General features: G+C 39.3%; 1 protein-coding gene across 6 annotated transcripts in view; it reads left to right on the top strand.

Annotated features, from left to right (window-relative positions):
* The first annotated feature begins 3,789 nt into the window (after positions 1-3,789).
* Positions 3,790-18,325, top strand: part of LOC110989822 (uncharacterized) — a 102,370-nt gene continuing 87,834 nt past the window's right edge. For 2 of the 6 annotated variants that reach the window (XR_002599696.2, XR_015428039.1), the window contains exon 1: positions 9,538-10,000. Coding sequence is in view for 2 of the 6 variants with exons in the window: in XM_087147481.1 (XP_087003607.1) it covers positions 9,886-10,000 (115 nt within the window). In the remaining 4 variants the exon portion in view is untranslated. Of the gene's footprint in view, positions 4,050-9,518; positions 10,001-18,325 lie in introns of those variants that run through there. The other 4 variants (XM_087147482.1, XR_015428040.1, XR_002599697.2 and 1 more) reach the window with 4 other exon arrangements.

Genomic DNA, 18,325 nt, shown 5'->3' with positions numbered 1-18,325 from the left:
TAATACAAGATTGTCATCCAAATTTCACATCCTTAGTGCGCGAACAAATTTCTCCAAATCAACTGTAAGACACCAATAGAAGTTTCAACTGCCTACCCTCAACACGTACCGTTTTAACAATTCAAGAAAAATCTTAAGAGTTTCTTACTTAACAGTGATCTCAACTCATACATATTCATGGTACTATTTACATTTATTACCGAAGACCTCATTCGTAATCCTTAAATGCCGTAATCATAAACCAGCTAGATGTATCTGTACACTGTATTGAGACAATTTAATGTAAGTTATATTTTGTTAAAAACGTGTAGAATGGAATGTTCATCGCAAAACGGGATGCTGGGTTTCGTATAAAGCGTCGACTTTCCATCCAGCATCTATACATCTTCGTTTACAGTGTATGAATTAATAGTGTAATAACATTGTGTATCTTTGTTACTCTGAATTTCTTTTATTGTTCATCTACCTGCAATGTTAGCGAAGATGTGAAATAAACCAAACCAAACCAAACCAAACCAAATCAGTTCTTGTATGATCTGCGAGCCAGCCTATAAACTGGTCTTGGGAATGTGGGGAATGAAATCCAGTCTTGTGTTTATTTACTGTATTTACTCCAATTGACTATACTCGACTCGATTTCTATACCAGTGACTTAACTCGACTCAAATAACTACACTAGAATGATTCGACTCAATCACAAAATTTAGTGACTCGGGGCCTGAAATGTTGTAAAAGCTCACGCACTGCAGCGAGCGTCTGGAATCCTCGCGCGCCGGGTCCGCCTATGGGATTTTAGGGTCGTCCTATCACGTTCGACAATTTTTGGATAAATTCCTAATGAAACCATCCTAAGATCGAAACACTGATGTCGGAGTTTTTTTTTTTCTTTGCGTTCCTTTGGTAATATTTTGGAAAAGTGAAATTGGTAACAAACGAAACTCATTGCCAACCCTTTACTTCCGACAATATTTTTTCCCGTCTCTTTGTTCACGCACGAACTTTGTTTTCGCTTCATAAGCTTCCGTGAAACGAGTTGTACAACGTTGCAGTCGATGGGTTTCAGATCCAGTCGAGTTGCCATGACGCCGTCGATTAGATTAAACTTTAAAATCTGTCGTAAATGCAGAATCAAAAGACTACTTTACAATAGGATTTCATAACCGTTCGTCTGTGTACGAGACCACTGCGTATTTTAGTTCGCTCGTCGTCCAGCGCTCAAAGGGTGGTGGTGGAGGAGGGGTTGATGGCTTTGCACTGTGATTGGCTACTTTGTGTACGACCTCCAACCGCAAGGCTATATAACACTTCCTCTCAGGGAAGCGTTATGTCAATTTTTTTTTTGGTTAGCCAATGGCAATGCTTAATTTAAACATCGTCTAAAGTGCCGGTTTATATGATAAAAACATGTCCTTGGTACAACCACGGTAATGTATCTTTTTCACCGCTGTTTCCGTCTGTGTTAAACGGGGAACACCGGTTGTGCGCATGCGTCAGTTTTTGACGAGTACGGGCAAGTTGCATAATTCATGAATCTTGACCCATTTTGTAAACACTGCCTAAAAGTCTTGATAATACTGTATATTCACGATTTTGATGAATATTTTCGACCACTCCCACACGTTTACACTTTTGACAAGTGCAACAGGAGAAGCGAACTGAAATGGATTTCTTAAGCGCGAAATTTAAAGCTAAACTGAGCTGCTCCGATTTTGTGTTTCTGGCGAGGTAAGATTTACAGATGAAAATTCTATATGACCTAGAGTTTTCCTAGCCTAAAACAACACATAGTATCACAAAACAACTCTTCATCTTACAAATTGTATTTTCTATTCTGTGCAAACCCCAAGGTTTTCGAGAAATGTGGACTTTACATGGGTGATATTTTCAGCCTGAACCGCCATTTCGGTAGCCCGCGTAAGCGCGGTACCGGTGCCAGACTACATGTACATGTATATCACGCGCGGGCGATCTGCCCGACTGACTACTGCATACCCGCCTGACTAGAAAAAAAATGCGGGGCGACAAGCACTTTAACTCGATATTCTTTGGTAAATTATGACCTCCCAGCAGTGCAAAATAACCTCCACTTTCTGATATATAAACAGGTTGGGTGCGGTATTGTCAAAACTTTTAAATGACTGGTATTTTAAATAACATCCTCAGAGGTTGATAAATGAAATAGTCCGTTTTTCAGATTACATGTACATGTACTTTCAAAAACTACATAACATGTGAATCATTTTTACTTAAAAGGCTTTGAAAGAAAATTTGAAATTGTTTTCTTACACTGAAACCGTTTGTTTTAATTTGTCACTTTTTAATACCTTAAATAAAAAAATAGTTCTGGAACTACATACCAATCAAAAAGGAAAGAACAAAGCTACTCTTGACAAAAGTCTCAAGGATACAAGCATGTAAATTTATTACTTTTAATTGACAGACTATTGGAAAGTGGCTCTTTGATTATGGAGAATATGTGCTGAGAGAGTAAATCCATGGAAAATCCATAACAGGCAACCTAAGCCTTGCTCAGAAAATCAAGAGAAGATACAAGCAAAGTATAAAAATAATGTAGAAACCGATGAGCCACATTGCCACCCTCCCTTCATGTGCCATCTTTGCAGTTCAAATCTTTATCTTGCAAAGACACATCCTGTGCCAAATGATTGCCCCCCTCCAACAGGCCCCTGCTTTATTTGTGATAAGGTGAACATTTCCAAAAGAGGTGGTCGTCCTTCGAAAGGGAAACATGCTCGTCTTATGACTCTTGACAGGGAAGAGGCAACTGTGCAGAGGAACTTTGAGTGGCTTAGGCAAACAACGACTCCGACAATGGGGCAGGATTTTCAGTCAGATGATAGTTCTTTCATTTGCAAGTACTGCTGCAAAATCTTCAACAGACCTACTGAAACACAGTGTGAACACATTGTTTGCTTGGAATGCCTAGAAGAGCTGTTTTCCAAATCGTCATCTTCAACAATTCTTTGCCCAGTATGTAAGAAGCAAATCAGCCTTCTGCATATCCAACCTGCAGCTGCCAAGCACTACTTTGTGAATATCCTCATGAATGGGAGGGTCAAGTGCAATAAATGCAACCAAAGCAGTTGGCTAAAAAATGCAGAAAGACATGACTGCAGTAATCCACAAAGTTCAGCACCTGTTGATGAGAAGATATTAAGAGATATTCTAAACCATGCAGCAACTTTTGATGTGTAGAGGCATGCATAGCCTTAGCTATGTTGTAAGCATAGTTTGCAAATAATAATAACATGATCGATAAACCAAAAACTGACGTATTTATAAATGAACGTACATGTACTGTGCAATGGAGTAAATACACAGGCATATTTGTCGTGTATATGTTTATCTTTGTCAAACTTGTCAAAAAAAATGCTATTTGAAGATAGGTACCTGACGGCATGTACTTCGCAGCAACTCCTTCACGGTGAGGGCGCCCATGAAACCATCACGCACGTAGAGCTCTCGTGGATATTCCTCCAAGATGTAGTGTATCAATGCAAAAATCAGCGTGTCGTGTAATGCCTTGCAAATGCGTACCGTTAGGTTTGCACAGTTCACAGAGCGCAAATACATTGTAAAAGGTCCATTCTTCACGCTGAATGTCAAGCCTAGACTGGCAAAACTCTAGGAGCAATGCTTTTGAGGCTTTAACAACGGTCAAAAATCACGTGATCGTCGATCAATCACAAACAGACGTTAACTTTTAGACACTCTTCTCACGCGTATCCGGCAACCAAAATGGCCGAACGTACTGACAATTAAAAGGCCAATTTTGTGTGTTTTTTTAATAAGCCGTATTCTATAAATATTCATTAACACAGTGCCTCTCAAAAAGGATTTAATTAAGGTGATCCTTTCAGCTCATTAATATTCATAGTACTTTTTACCACATCCGGCAGCGAAAATGAATATCTTGGTGCATAAACATAGCACAGGAATGTAAGAGATGGCTTGTTGCACGAGCGACGTCGAACGTCAGATGCAAGTTTTGAAACTCCGGCTTTTTGCACTAGGAAATGGGCCTGCGGGTAAGTTATGTGTTCAATTGTGTTGGCCAGTGAGTGAGCGGCCTTGCAAAAAATCGTTACGACTCCATAGCACTAAAATCTAATGAAAGCTTGACATAGCCTACACTTTCGAGGAAGCTCAATATGCACATACATAGGTACCACCACCAGTGCTCTGAAAGTAGTAAAAGTAGCCATGTTGACGCTGATGACAAAGCTCATTTACAACAGCAACCTTCTTGGAATAATCCTGAAACCCATTGTAAAAATAAAGTCAATTGATTATTCTTTAAACTTAGCTCACACAAACAGGTTTCCTTGCTATTTTTATTTTAAAAGAAAACGCCCCTTTTGAGACAAGTCTTGAAAAGCACTTCATTCAATTTAACACCGTGACGTAGAGTACACGCGATTCAAAAACTTGTAACGACCATTCCCAATAATGTACATACTAAAAGGTTTTTAATGAACCTGATGGTTTCTTGTCCTTAATTTTGGTTGTTCCTAAAACATTATTTTGTAAATCTGTTAAATAACTGGCCCAAAAGACTAACTTCTCTTGGAGTAAATACATACACAACAGTTGATATGAGAAAAATGTATGATTTATAAAGCTGGATTCCTTATTTCGTCTTCACTAAATAATGAAAACTGCTTAGACAATTATACGTGTAAGGTGGTGCAATCTACATGATTCCCAGTGGTGCTATCACCACGTCACCACGTTGGGTAGGCTACCCAACCCAGTTGTCTGGCGCAGCACTCCCGAAAAAAACCTTGGAAGCCCACCAAACTTCTTCAGCCCCGCCAAAAAGTATAACATTGTATGCCACTTCAGGCCGACATGTAAGTGTGCGCGTGGGCCTGAATACCTTGAAGACGTGCACACGGTGCAAAGGTCACATAATTCCCCTGATTTAACTGGGGAATTCCACAGCATGCATTATGAAGGATGAAGGTAGAGTATACTAGTATGAAAAACTGAATGAAATTGAAGTTTTTCAAAGATGTTTGTGGAAGGAAAGGTTGAAGTGGGCCACTATAGAAATTTATATTTCATAAGTGGTCAACCTTGGCCAATTTTCTCCTTTTCGGCCCGCAAAATGTTATATCCCCTGAACCCCGAACCTTCATGCCTGAACAGAGACATGCCTTCTACCGCCATTTTTCTTTTCTGTTTTCTTGAAAATGTTCAGGTTGAACCCTTTCCAGAAATTGTGGTGAAGCGACCGAACTATAAACTTGCAAAAAGCCAATTATAATTCTATGTTGCACCGAATGGAAGTTGATGTGACAAGCAGTAGTATAGTGCAGGCTAAAGGAAATGTAAGGGCGCGGGCTTTAACTTTCTGGCTCCGAAGTCAGGAGTATAGCGGTTGCAACAAAGGATGATCGCTTTTGGGGTACGGAGGAAGTCGTGAAAATAAAATCCACTTTTTTGCCTCAAAAAATTGACATTTTTTACAAGTGGTGTGATTTCAGAAAAGCTGAAATTTGCTCTTACAGAAACAGGAAAATTGGATTGACCACGTTTCGAAAAACAAATCTAAGTTTCCTGCCACCATAATCGAGCTGCTTGTAAAGGAGTGTTACGACTTCTAAAAACACGAGATAAAGGTTACCAATAGAAAATGGAATATCTGGGTAGATTAAGGACGATCCCTGGGGGGGGGTCTGACACTCTCCCTGAAATTTCGTGGAAATATCACCCTGTAGTCAACCTGTGGCAACTGCCTGACGCCATTTTCAGGCTTGCGCCACGGTCCCTGGTAAATCTGCCAAGCATTGCCAGATATCAAGTAACTCAAGATTTGTTTACCGTTAAGAATTTAGACGCCTTGTCTGTCGACACATTATCTGCAGCTGCAGCATATCAGTGAGGTCGGCCGACAATCCGCTCCAGAACAGGGCTGGCCTGGGACCTTGCTGTATTTCGTGGAACTTGCCGGGTTTTAAGGTTTCTTTCTTATAGTAAAACCATGGAGGTAGAATCACCTCCATGGTAAAACCATACCAGAGCAAGGGTCAAACTTTGCTTTTTACAAATCTTTTGAGCAAATGTAGTATTTTGTTCCAAAATGTCGGTACAATCATAATCTTAAGAAGTTGAGATCCTCAAATAAAATTGGCTTTTTTTAGAGGGGTTGCAGAGACTATTTTTGACCCAGTCTAAATCTTTTTTCTTCCTCTTTGTTCCAAGTTCCCCTTAGAATGTTCTCCGATGGAGGAATAGGTTGTAATGTTGGGGGGGGGGCTAAAGACAACAGAGCAAAAGTATGTCAAAAGTCCAAAGTAAAAACCAAATTCTTCAAGTTCTGCAGTTTATGTAAATAATGGATTTTAGTATACTTGTCTTTATGCCTGAATTTCCGTTTTTATAAGTAAGTATTATTTATTATTTGTATACGTGAAACAGGAGAACTTAATTATTTTGTAAACTTTTCACCGGTTTAATGAATTCGACAATTCTATTCTATAGGCGATAATTAAGAAGTGGATACACGGTGGGAGAGGGTATACACGGAGGAAGAAAGTTTTGAAAAGTGGGATTTCCAGGTAGAGGAGTATTTAGAGGGTGTTGAAAAGGAAGGCAACGAAAAGACGAAGTGTGACAATGGAGGACCAAAGGTGGACAAACCACACTGCATTTTCTGCTCGTAGATTTTCAGGAAGTTTGAAGTTTTTAGTTGTCCCCTTTTGACGCGCCACGAAGACTTCTTTAAGTAAATTCCCAATTTTTGCTAGCAGGAAATTAAGTTGTTGAAAATGCTTTACGCAAATTCCCCAAACCCGAAAATCTACTAGCAAAAAATGAGAAAATGGGGTTGTACACTTTTGAAGCATGACAGTAATTTTGCCAGTGGGAATTTGAAGTTTTTAGTTGTGCACTTTTGACGCGCCACGAGAGTTGTTAAAGTAAAATCCAAATTTCTCCTATAGCGGAAAATTGCGTGTTTTGAAAATGCTTTAGGCAAAGTCCAAAATCCCGAAAATCTACTAGCAGAAAATGAGAAAATGGGGTTGTCCACTTTTGACGCTCCATGGTCGTATAAGTGTATACAAAGTATCACAATGGTTACAACGCATCAACTTTGAAGGGTACAAGTGTACAATACAAGAGAATGTGGAACACATTCTGCCAAGCTTTACAACATCCCGATATTGTACAGGAAGTGTGAGGCCATCAATAAGTTAAAAATACAGACAAAAAAGCAGAGCTTTATACTGATTCGATCTATCGGCAAACTGGTAACAGTCCAAATCTGGACGGAGAATCAATTTCAAAGGCAACAAATCTCTCAAAAACATTTACGGGGATCGAAGTTAATGCAACTGGCATGTAATGGTTGTATTATGGCAAGAAAACCATTCTTAGGGGGAACTGGTATTATGTAGCCTAGATTTCTTAAAACAGGAAGGCGAGTTTGTGTGAGAGACAAGTTAAAAGTCCCGGCAAAGACTCCCGCCAGTTTAGTACCGGTAGCACACCATTTCGGCAGGCATGGACTAACTCCGTCTGGGCGTGCCGCTTTCACCATGAAGGAATAAAAACCACTCCATACTTTCACTGAAGTGAGACAATCAGGCATTGTTTGAACATCCTTATCATGATGATTCTCACCTCGTCATTGTCTGTTGCAGTATAGACTTGTATCCCCGCCGTCAAAGCGACTCTAAAAATCATCTTCCGAAGCAGCTGACTTCATGGGACCCTTGTAATTAGTGATGATATTTACATAATGTATGTTCGCCCAAAGTTCCCTGGAAATTTGCCCTCGGATTTTCTCTTGGAGGACGTTTTAGCTTCTCTTAATTTTCCCATTCTCAACCTGATTTAGTGATCTGGAATTTTTCAGGGTTGATGTTTTTGACCTCTAGGCTTCATCCTCCGCAACAAGCAGCATTCTGATTTGCGTGTTAGACTACAGTGTAATTGTTGGGCTATTGTGAATCACAGTCTTGTCTGTAAGCACGATTTCATACAGACGGTTCTGTGATGTGTCTGCATACTCATCAGGGTAAATAAAAAGGCTTTCACTTGATTATTGATGGTCATTTGTAAATCAGTTGTTATTAATGAGAAAACATACTCCTCCCCTTCCTCTTTCTTTTAGTTATGAAAAAAAGGAGTCTCAATCTTGTCTGTAAATTATCGTGAATCCAGGCAGTTGTAGGCCTACATACGAGTCTGGTTGTGAGGATTTCAGGTTCTGAAAAAAAAGGACGGAACGGAACGAACTGAACTGAACTGAACTGAACTGAACTGAACTGAACTGAACTGAACTGAACTAAACTAAACTAAACTAAACTAAACTAAACTAAACTAAACTAATGCAATCCTTACAGTATATTTATCCATTTCATTGTGTAGGTCTAATATCTGAACATTTGTCAAAATGATACTTGGAACCAGAGATTTACAATTGCGGTGGCGTAGCTTCAACCACAGTCTGCCTCTCTTGCCTGGCTTCCGTCCAGTACGTTGGACGTGGCTCGGCTGGACAAATCGTTGCGCAGGTTCATTTCAATTTTCATGGTGTGCCCGGATGGGCTGACAAATTCGTGAAGGTTACCCCCCCCCACTCCCCTCTAAAAATGTCCTACTCCTGACGTTTGCGTTAAAAAAATCAGAACAAATAGTCCGTCAAAAATCCTGATTGGTCTTAATTTAATATATTAGGCTTAAACGCGCTCACTCTCCTTTTAAACCACATCTTGTACCAAATTCCTTGGAGGGGCAAACTCTGAATCATAATCATAATTGTATTTTTGACGGTTCCAACCGCTTACATTCCGTGTCAACAGGTTACGTTTGGCATATGCCTAATCAGGCTGAGAAGCACCCTATATATGTCCGCTTTTACATAATCAAGTTCATAAAAAAATCAAAACAAGTGTATTTGAAGTAAAACAGAGAAGTCAGTAACTTTCCGGTTGTTAGGTGCTTAAAGTTTAATCCTCCACGTAAATCAGCAGCGTAATCGCTCATTCAGGTCCAGTTTTCCAACATGGACCAGTACGATTGAAATTGTTGTACATCTTTGCACACAAGGTGTGGTGAAGTATTTAATTTCTACAGGTATCATGATGACCCTTATCCTATCTAAAGGTTAGTCGTGTCATCTTGGTTTCGAGCAAGTGGATCCATGCATGGATGATCATAGAGGGACCTTCGTAGTTCTCCATCATGCAGCAAGTCTGATCGAAAGTTGGCCGAAAGCTCATTACCGCCTTCAACAGTGCACTAAAACTAGATTGCCACGTGATCGTTTTAAGGTGGAGCAAGCCTGCCCCACTCACAGCCGTGGATGTTGCACACTTAATCCGGGCGATTGACTTCTGCGTACAACTTGTTCGTCAAGTCGTTCTGGGTCCATGCGCCGCAGCAGTTACGCAGAAAAGAAATTCCAACAGATGATCTAAATCTTTCATTTTTCTGAAGTGATGTGGGACGATATTTTTCACGTTAGATAAAAGTGACTATTTTTTCGGGTATATGGAGTTGAACTTGAAGGAATTAATACAGAAAAGGCACTGTTTAGAAATAGGAAAATGCGTAACGACTTGAATGAAGTCTAGTAAACAAGACCGCGTGTTCCTGTCGTCTGGAAGTTCTTTGCTGTCACATACATGTACATGTACACCCACATATGTACACTGAGTTCATCAAAGCGTCGAAGATGGTGATCTCTGTTCCATAACTTTAAAGTGCAGTGTAATCAATTTTGAACACAACATTGCGTTGGCCTAAATTGAAAGAACAAGTTGTACAGCATGTCTACATGTACACCTCACTATCTGTGCACATCGAGATGACCAACCTAGCAAAATAGCAGCAAATCTTAATGATCAAAGCATGGAGAACCTAAAACATTCACCTTTGGCCAAAACAGTTGCAGTACAGCTACGACCGCATGGACTGCGGACTGAACAATTTGGGCCGAACTGTTCGTTGGTTAGTTTACCTGCAGGTAAGAAAAATTCTTGTCCTATTTTCAGTCATATTATCATCACTCGATTAGAGTGTAACCTTTCAGAAAAGGAATGAGAAAACCAGAATGTCTGTTTTGTGTTCCAGATTTGTTAGTGACGGTATGTTACTCAAAAACATGTCAACTTTAGTCTGGTTTGTTAATCACCCACTGATCACAAGCTCTCTTGGATCATGATAAATGAGCACATGAACTTAACCGGTGATGAGAGTGGTACAAGCAATCAAACATGTTACTTCTTGTCAAATATGAGAAATTTGTTTTTGTTTTGAAAGAAGGTGTAAAACTAAAAGGTCAGAAAAGGACTTGACAATGCCTTAGTACTCACGACAGAATCCTCAAAAAAGTTAAGATTGTTACAAAGCAAATCCTTGAAAAAGTTTAAGATTTGTCACAAAGCATGTAGGCATAGTGAAAAAAGAACTTCTTCTCTGTGGTTTTATAAGCCTTATCGCAAATACTGCATTGGTTATTTTACACAGTGGTAGAAAGGCATTGTGGGAAGGAGAAAAGAGCAAACATTGCCCCCTTTTTCTTTCCCACAATGCCATTCTACCATTGTGCAAAATCACCCATGCAGTATTTGTAGTAAGGCTTATTAGAAGGGATTGCTTATTTATATCTTTTAAGACGACAGTTTTTCCAAAGAGGGAGTGTGGATTTTACTGTCTCTTTCTAAACTTGTGTCCAAAGAAAATGCCATTTTTCATCATCGAACAGGTTTTAATACTGCATTAATAACAAACTAATTTTTGAAATAGTCAAGGGAGAATTGGCAAATTTATCAATATGAAAAAGTAATAAGTAATGTATTTTGAAAGAAGCTGGAGACAGAGAAAGCAGGTGGAAACGAGATACAGCTTTTTTTAAACTTACTCTTACATCGAAAGTTAGAAATGATACAAATGGGATTTAGGACAATAATAAACACGCAGTTTGTTACTGTAGTAAAGGGCACTGGCCATATAGATTGAAATCTAGAGCAAACTGAAAAACCAGCATTTCTAGGCAATGAGTCATCCACCAGTCAAGTACTTGTAATCCAACCTATATCTGCCTGTGTAAAGCATTGGCTGTGTGTTTTATGTCAGTCTTAATGAGATTTGTTTTCTCAGACCTGGGGAGTGGCAAGGGAATAGAGAAAAGTGTTGAATAGAATTTAGAAACAGTGGTTTGTTTGATGGTGGTGGGTGGACCTTGAAAACCTCCAGTGTATGAAGAATCTTATACTTGTTATTCTTATTATCAATTTTCATAATCATAGAAATAGTTAAGAATTAAGTATATACCATTCTGAAACCTACAGATAGTGATAAAGGGTATGATGAAAGCTAATAGCACCCCACTTTGAAACAATCAAAAAAAGTTCAAGATTGTAGTCTATACACAAGCGCATTAGCATAACAAGAAATTGAAGATGAGACCCAGGGTTTTGCATGCAGCTGTCCTGTTTAAAAGCTCCCTGCTTTAAATTTGCAGTTACATGCAAAGGAAAGAAAACAAATGGTTCTACCAGATTTCATCATATTACAGTGTGTCCTGTTTATCTGGGTGTCATATTTTTGGACCTGGGAGGAGGGCCTGTCAAACAAAAACAAAAACCTTTGCTGAAAATTGTAAAAAGGCTAAATGATCAGTGTTAAATATGATCTAAGTTACATGAAAAAAAAAAGGTTCAACCCAGTTACACCATCCTATATAGCCATGTGATTACACCCAAATTTTAATCCATTTCTATTGAATATTCAGATCACTGAGATCTACTCATAACTTTTATAGTAGAACTTGTAAAGCACAAATATTTCACCTTTATCACTGCTGTGATGCACAAACATGTTGGTTTATTTGAGTTGTTTCAATTCACCTGATTTCTGGTGTGAGTACATGTATTTGCACCCTCTCCATGAAAACCTCCGTGGACAAATTGTTGATTAATTGTTAAAAATATTCACTACTATGTGTATGCCAATAACATTTTAGGGATGTAGAAATAGAATGCGATTCCCTAAATTGTGGTTAATTTTTATTGAACCCTCAAATGAATGTTTTAATACTGACAAATGACGGCATTATGGCTGACGTACATTTTAGAACCCAGATTATAGTCAAGCACCCTTTTGGTGCATCTATATGTTGACCCAAGAGGAACATGGACATTGGACACATAGTTTATGTGTTCGTGGAGTGTTCGAAAGTAAAAACATATACATGGACGTGTACATGTCCATGTACATTTCATGAAAGCTCTACTTTGTCTTTGTTCACAGGCATTTTTTCTTTAATTTCCCACAGATAGTGGGCACGTTGTTTGACTTCAGCAAACGAGTTGTATCTGTTCGCAAGAAACAATGTGACTCGAAACACGTACTGCACAGATTGGAGCTCTCTGTCTGTCCTATTTGCCCCAGTTAGCCTGATTTTGATGTCCAAATTCATCTAAATTTCACTTTGGTTGGAAAGTTTTGCAGATTTATCCAATCTTTATAGGTGTTGCCACTGCCTGTCCCTGTTAATGAGATACCAGGAGGGGAGGAGCAGGGTCGTTTCACCCAAAATTTGTTCATTTGTTTCTCCCATTTATTAATCAAAACAATAACTTTTTCATTCTGGATATCATTTTAAAACATACAATTTCCATTTATAACAAATAAAACCATTCTAAAGCTGCAACTCAAATGGTTGTCAAAATTTTGATTTTAATCGCAAATTAGCAATAACTTTTGCTTATTTTCACAAAATGCACTTCTAATGTTGTCTTGCTCAAAATAAAAGAAGACTTTTGAGGCCTTTGGCAGCATGGACCTGTGCTGGCGTGCTGTCACCATTGTAAATCAGCAAGAAACTAACTCCGCAAAAATGTCTGAAACCGACGACATCCAGGAGGAGTACAGCATTGAGGATGACATACACATTTTGAGGAAGTACATTGGTTTAAGATATCAAACTTCTGGTGTTTCTGGTTGGCAGATACATGTACAATGTATGTAGTCATTCCTCACATGCCTTGTAACTTCAAATGGAGTTACTGAAAAAGACTCACAATGTTTTCTCACAATGGGGACTGTGAACAGTCACTGTTATTCTTCATACATTGTGTGCCAGGGTGTACACGTACATACAAAGGATACGTGTAAATAATTTGAATGCCCTAATGTGGAACATTATCGTTAACATCTTGTGCAAAATTTGAGGCGATCAACCCTTTTTTCCCTTTTTGTCCATATCTGACTTGGCAGATAAGGTTGGTTGCACCAAATTATATAAATTTTATCACGGTCAGGAACCAAATATGGGTCAATCAGTAAGTCATTTTAAATGGCATTATGGGTGAATGGGTCGAAGGGATGGCTGGGCTAATGTTCAGGAAAAACCAAAATTTCAAAACAATTCATTTTGGAATGCTCTATAATAGCAAGGTATTACTCATCGAACAAAGCGTAAAAACTGAAAAACCCTAAAACAAGTATGCCTGGGCATAATTATTTGGAATGTCCTGTTTTATTTTGAAGTGTCATGGAAAATTAATTGATGAAGAATGGTCTCTCCGTCAAATAAATTGTCAAAATATTCAAGGCCTGAAGAACATGAATTGCTTTGCATTTGAGGTTTATTTAAGAAAAAAAGGAAAGAAAAGGTTAAATTTGTCTGGTGTTGGTAATGGTCGCGTTTGTGCATGTTTCATCATTGTGTGGGACATGTGACCAAAATGGCAACGTCCCTGGTTATCAGTTTTCAACAAATTATAACCAGCCTTCCATAACAATCACAAAAGTTGTCACTGACTAGGATAAGAAGAGGTGTAAAATAATTGGTAATACTCTTGTGCTGACTTCCTGTTTTTGGTCAAATCATGGGATTTTTCACATGTTCAAGAATATGGGCATGAAGTATGGAGGTGCATGCATACCACCTGTAATCACCACCACACATTGCTTGAGCTCATCCTTAGTATGAAAACTTCCCTCCACAGGATTTCTGTAAACAAAAGACTGCTTGACTGAAAAAAATGGTGGGACTGTGTAAGTAAAGCCCAGGATCAACTTCCTGGTGCAGGGGGAGGGGCTTCCATCTGAGGGCAGAGTTGATAAAATTGTGGTTGAAATGTGGTCTTAAGTGCTTTAAGGAGTTGAAGGATGCCATTTTCCAATCACAAATGAAAAAGGAAAGGAAAAGAGAAGGGCAAGAAAACTTTTGTTTTAGAAACCCCAGCAATGTTGGCTTTCATGTTATACAAGCCCTATACTCTATTGATCATTTTCACTGTTTTCATTGGGGGCCTGAATGAGTGTAGTGCACCCTGTGTTAGAACAGGTGGTTACAGTTGAGCTAATCATTTAATTGTTTATGGGCTTAACTGCAAGACCCAGTTCATGTTGTAAACAATCTACACACTTCATTGCCTATAACAGGGGCCTTCACCCTCCTGCTGTTTGTAGTTGCCTTGACAAATTGACTGATGTTCCCTACATGTACTGTGTACCTCTGCCTCCCTGAAGTGAGATGCATGTACATGTACATGTACATGTACGTGTACCCATTAGGTTGGCTATGTGTGAAGTTACAATGCACTTCTCCTTTACTTGGTTTAATAAGCCATTTGGGAGTTAAATTTGAATAACATCTGGTGCACTGAGTTATCTGACTGCACATAAACATAACAATTTGAATTCCCCAGACTAAAGATACTGTTGTTATACCTCGTGATTCGGGGCAAGCTTTCTCATAGCGACCACCATCTCTGGAATGGACTGGTTCGTTTATGCCCTTCTTAATCATTGAGAACAGTGTATTGTTGCAAGACGTCTCTTATGTAACTAAGGAAAAACTTGCCCCGAATCACAAGGTATAGCAACAGTGGTTTTAGTAAGGAGAATTCAAGTTGTTATGTTCATGTGAATTTAAAGAACTCAGTGTACCAGATTTGGGTCAAAGTTAACTCGCAAAAGGCTTATTGACACATATTAAAGAACATGCACAGGTAGTAGAGAACAAACCACCATGTCCCAGGCCTTCAACCTCCACCATGCATTTGCCAGGGTCTGTCTGTGTGGAAAACAATCTCCACCATGCATTTGCCAGGGTCTGTCTGTGTGGAAAACAATCTCCACCATGCATTTGCCATGGTCTGTCTGTGTGGAAAACAATCTCCACCATGCATTTGCCATGGTGTGTCTGTGTGGAAAACAATCTCCACCATGCATTTTCCATGGTCTGTCTGTGTGGAAAACAATTAAGGTTTATTTTAAGTCAGCACAGTGAATTTTTCTTGGACTTTTTTTTATATTCAGTGTATATGACAACTATTTTACATTCCTACTGGGTTAAATGCTTTGAAAAGTGCACTTTTTAAAACAATTAAAAACTGAGAGTGCTGTTGCTTTGAAGTCATCGAGGAAGACGTAGAGCATTTTTTAAACGAGTGGATTTGGTCACAGTCAGAACTTGAACATGTGGTTTCTCTGCTTCAAAATGGTTGGAACTAGCGAAACCAAAGTCAAAGCTGAATCGATTCATTTTGAAATCACTCATACCTGTAGTTCAGTGGATAGGCTTTCTGTTCAAATTTTCAACCCGGAATTACCCTCTGAAAACATTTCTGAGAAATGATGCTTGTTTATTGCTATATGAACTGAAACAACAATGAATCAGCAAAAAAGAAAAAACTGAGTCTTCGAAAACCTGCAAAAACACACAAAAACACACACACAGTCCATGCTGGACCAGCCAGACATTTTGCAAGCGAGCTTGTGATGTCAGCATGGAACACCTACTGCATAAAGTCCCAAGGGCTAGTGAATGGCCCCTTCCTGGTGCAGAGGAAACCCCACAAGCAGCACAGCGAGGCCTGACTTCAGATAGAAGGCTGTCCATTACCTGTACTTGTTCTAGTTCTTTGAGTACACACACTAAGGCCAGTGACTAGGGCCTCATCTCCTGCTCCTTGTTTGACAGCCCCACAGATGTCTCAGATCCCCACCCACACAGTCGGCTGCTGAAGGTCTACTGCAATTAGGGATCAATAAATGTAGGTTTTAACTGCTGATCCGATGTCCGATGGTTTAGTCGGATCTGATATTTTTACCGACAGTAACTGAAGATGCAACCTTAGCAGGATGTAGGCCTACTCCTAACAACACAAATCAGCCTACTCCATAAAAATTTAAAATGTCAGTTTATATAAAACATTACTGGTAATAGGATTAGCCTTTTGCCTTTATTGTCACTGAGTTGAGAGAGAATAAATTGTGTACATGACATCACTGCTCACACGATACCAATAGTGCTGTGTTGTATTCATACCCAATGCACTCGGTGCATGCAGAATAGACACACAGCACCTTGGGGTGAATCATGGGTAATCTTTAATTAAGGCTTATATTGCACTGATACACCATGCATACTCGGCTCTTGGCTTTGCCACTCACATTGGTGTCTTGACGATTGGTATGTATATTTGATGTCATGTTGCTGACAGTGCACTGATGTTAGCATCCAGCAGTGTGCACGTTGACGTTGATCGGCATGCCTACTCTGTGCCAACATTGGCTATTGGTTGGTCTCTTTAATGCCACATTGCCGATGTTACGCTGATGTAAGCGTACAGCGTTTGTACGAGAAAAAGAATATACCCAATCCCAAAATATAATTTTGCCAACATTCAGAAATAATTATTTCCAGGAAAACACACATGCAGTCTCACCCTAGTGCTTGTGTGTCCTGTTTGAGGTTGAGAATAATAAAACCTGAAAACTGTCAGTGATCCAAGTAAATGAATTAACAACTCCAATGAATCACTGGAGATAAGTGACCGGCCAACGACCCTCTGGCCTAGATCAAGAAAAACTTCAATGCTGCTGATTCTTTCTTGAAAAATCCTGGGAGAAGTGATAAACCACAGATTTCTGGGGACAAGGAAGCAATTGTGCAACCCTGTTTCCCCGAGTGACCTAACCGGACGCAGCAAGTGATGTTGAATTTACTTATTAATCGGCCCTGATCCTGTGATCCAGCAAGATATACGAGAAAAACTAACAGAAATTACTTTGATGTCCTGTGTAAGAACATGCAACTGTAAAATTATGAATTACAAACTTTGTAGAATTGAATTGTTTTAAGTGCCCAGAGGTCCGATGAACCCCAAACATTTGAATAAAGTGGATAAAGATCCATGACAATAAACTTTTAAGGGAAAATATATCTACTCCTAAAATGTATGTGTACCGACGATGCAAACAGTATGAAAATATTACAGATTTTCATGAATAGAACAAAATGCGAAGTATTGGAAACCGAGTCATGCGAGCCGCTTGCATGACTGCAACACTTTGGGAATGGGCAACGTCAATAACATTAGCTGTGAAGAAAAGGGTAAAACATGCTATCATCAGCTCCTTCTTGATTTTTGCATTGAACTGTCAGGATCTCAGGCTGCCGGATTCATTACCTGCTACTGTACTGGTCCCTATACGTCTGGAGGACGTCTGTCATTGCTACTATTGTTTCACGCTGTAGTTAACTGAGAACTTGACAGCACCAGTGATTTATTTTTTGCTCGCCTATGATCTGTTCGCTTCACAATGGTCCAGTTAGTAGGCCTACCCTCATGAAGCGTTTTCCATACACACAGGGTAAGACGCATTGATTTTCCGTTTCAAAAATGGGTATTTTCCGTTGTGACCAAATCCAGAGTTCCGCTTCAGAAACTCAAATTCCGTTTCATACCTTCGTAAGCATGAAATAGGAGAGCAAGTTTTAAACTATGCATAGAAACCATCTGCTCAACCACATCCCGCCTCCCCGAAAAAAAAGAAAACAAACAAAAATACTGATTGGAAATACTCTGCAGTGTTTCCAATTTTTAAAATATAATTTCTGTAGTGAAAATAAAAACATCCACACTATAAATACCCCCAACCCTTGATTTCCCATCAGTGCACGATTGCACAGGGCTGGCCTGGGCGCGATTGTCAAAAACTTGCTACCATTAATCAACGGACAATTCATGTGCCACTCCTTGTGTATAATACAGATTATATGTACGTGTACATACAAGTATATGGTACAATGAAGTCACAGAGTAGGGAAATCGTTGGCGCGAAGGGTTTATTTTGCTCAACGACTGACCCAACATTTTAATGCTGCTAGGGTCATGAAGTGCTAATTAAGGTAATGTTCAGAGGCCAGCAATCTGTTCTGGTTATATGACATTTGACTGTCACTGTGACCTCATTATGTATGGCACATGTTACGCTGAAATCAGTTCATTGATTCAAAAAGTTCGAGTTGCAAATTTTATACTTGTAC

This window comes from Acanthaster planci, linkage group LG16 (genome assembly GCF_054643075.1).
Source record: "Acanthaster planci isolate LZ-2023a linkage group LG16, COTS_SCS, whole genome shotgun sequence".
Lineage (NCBI taxonomy): Eukaryota > Metazoa > Echinodermata > Asteroidea > Valvatida > Acanthasteridae > Acanthaster > Acanthaster planci.
The sequence above is the reverse complement of the archived record's forward strand: the minus strand, read 5'-3'. Positions and strand labels throughout refer to the sequence as shown.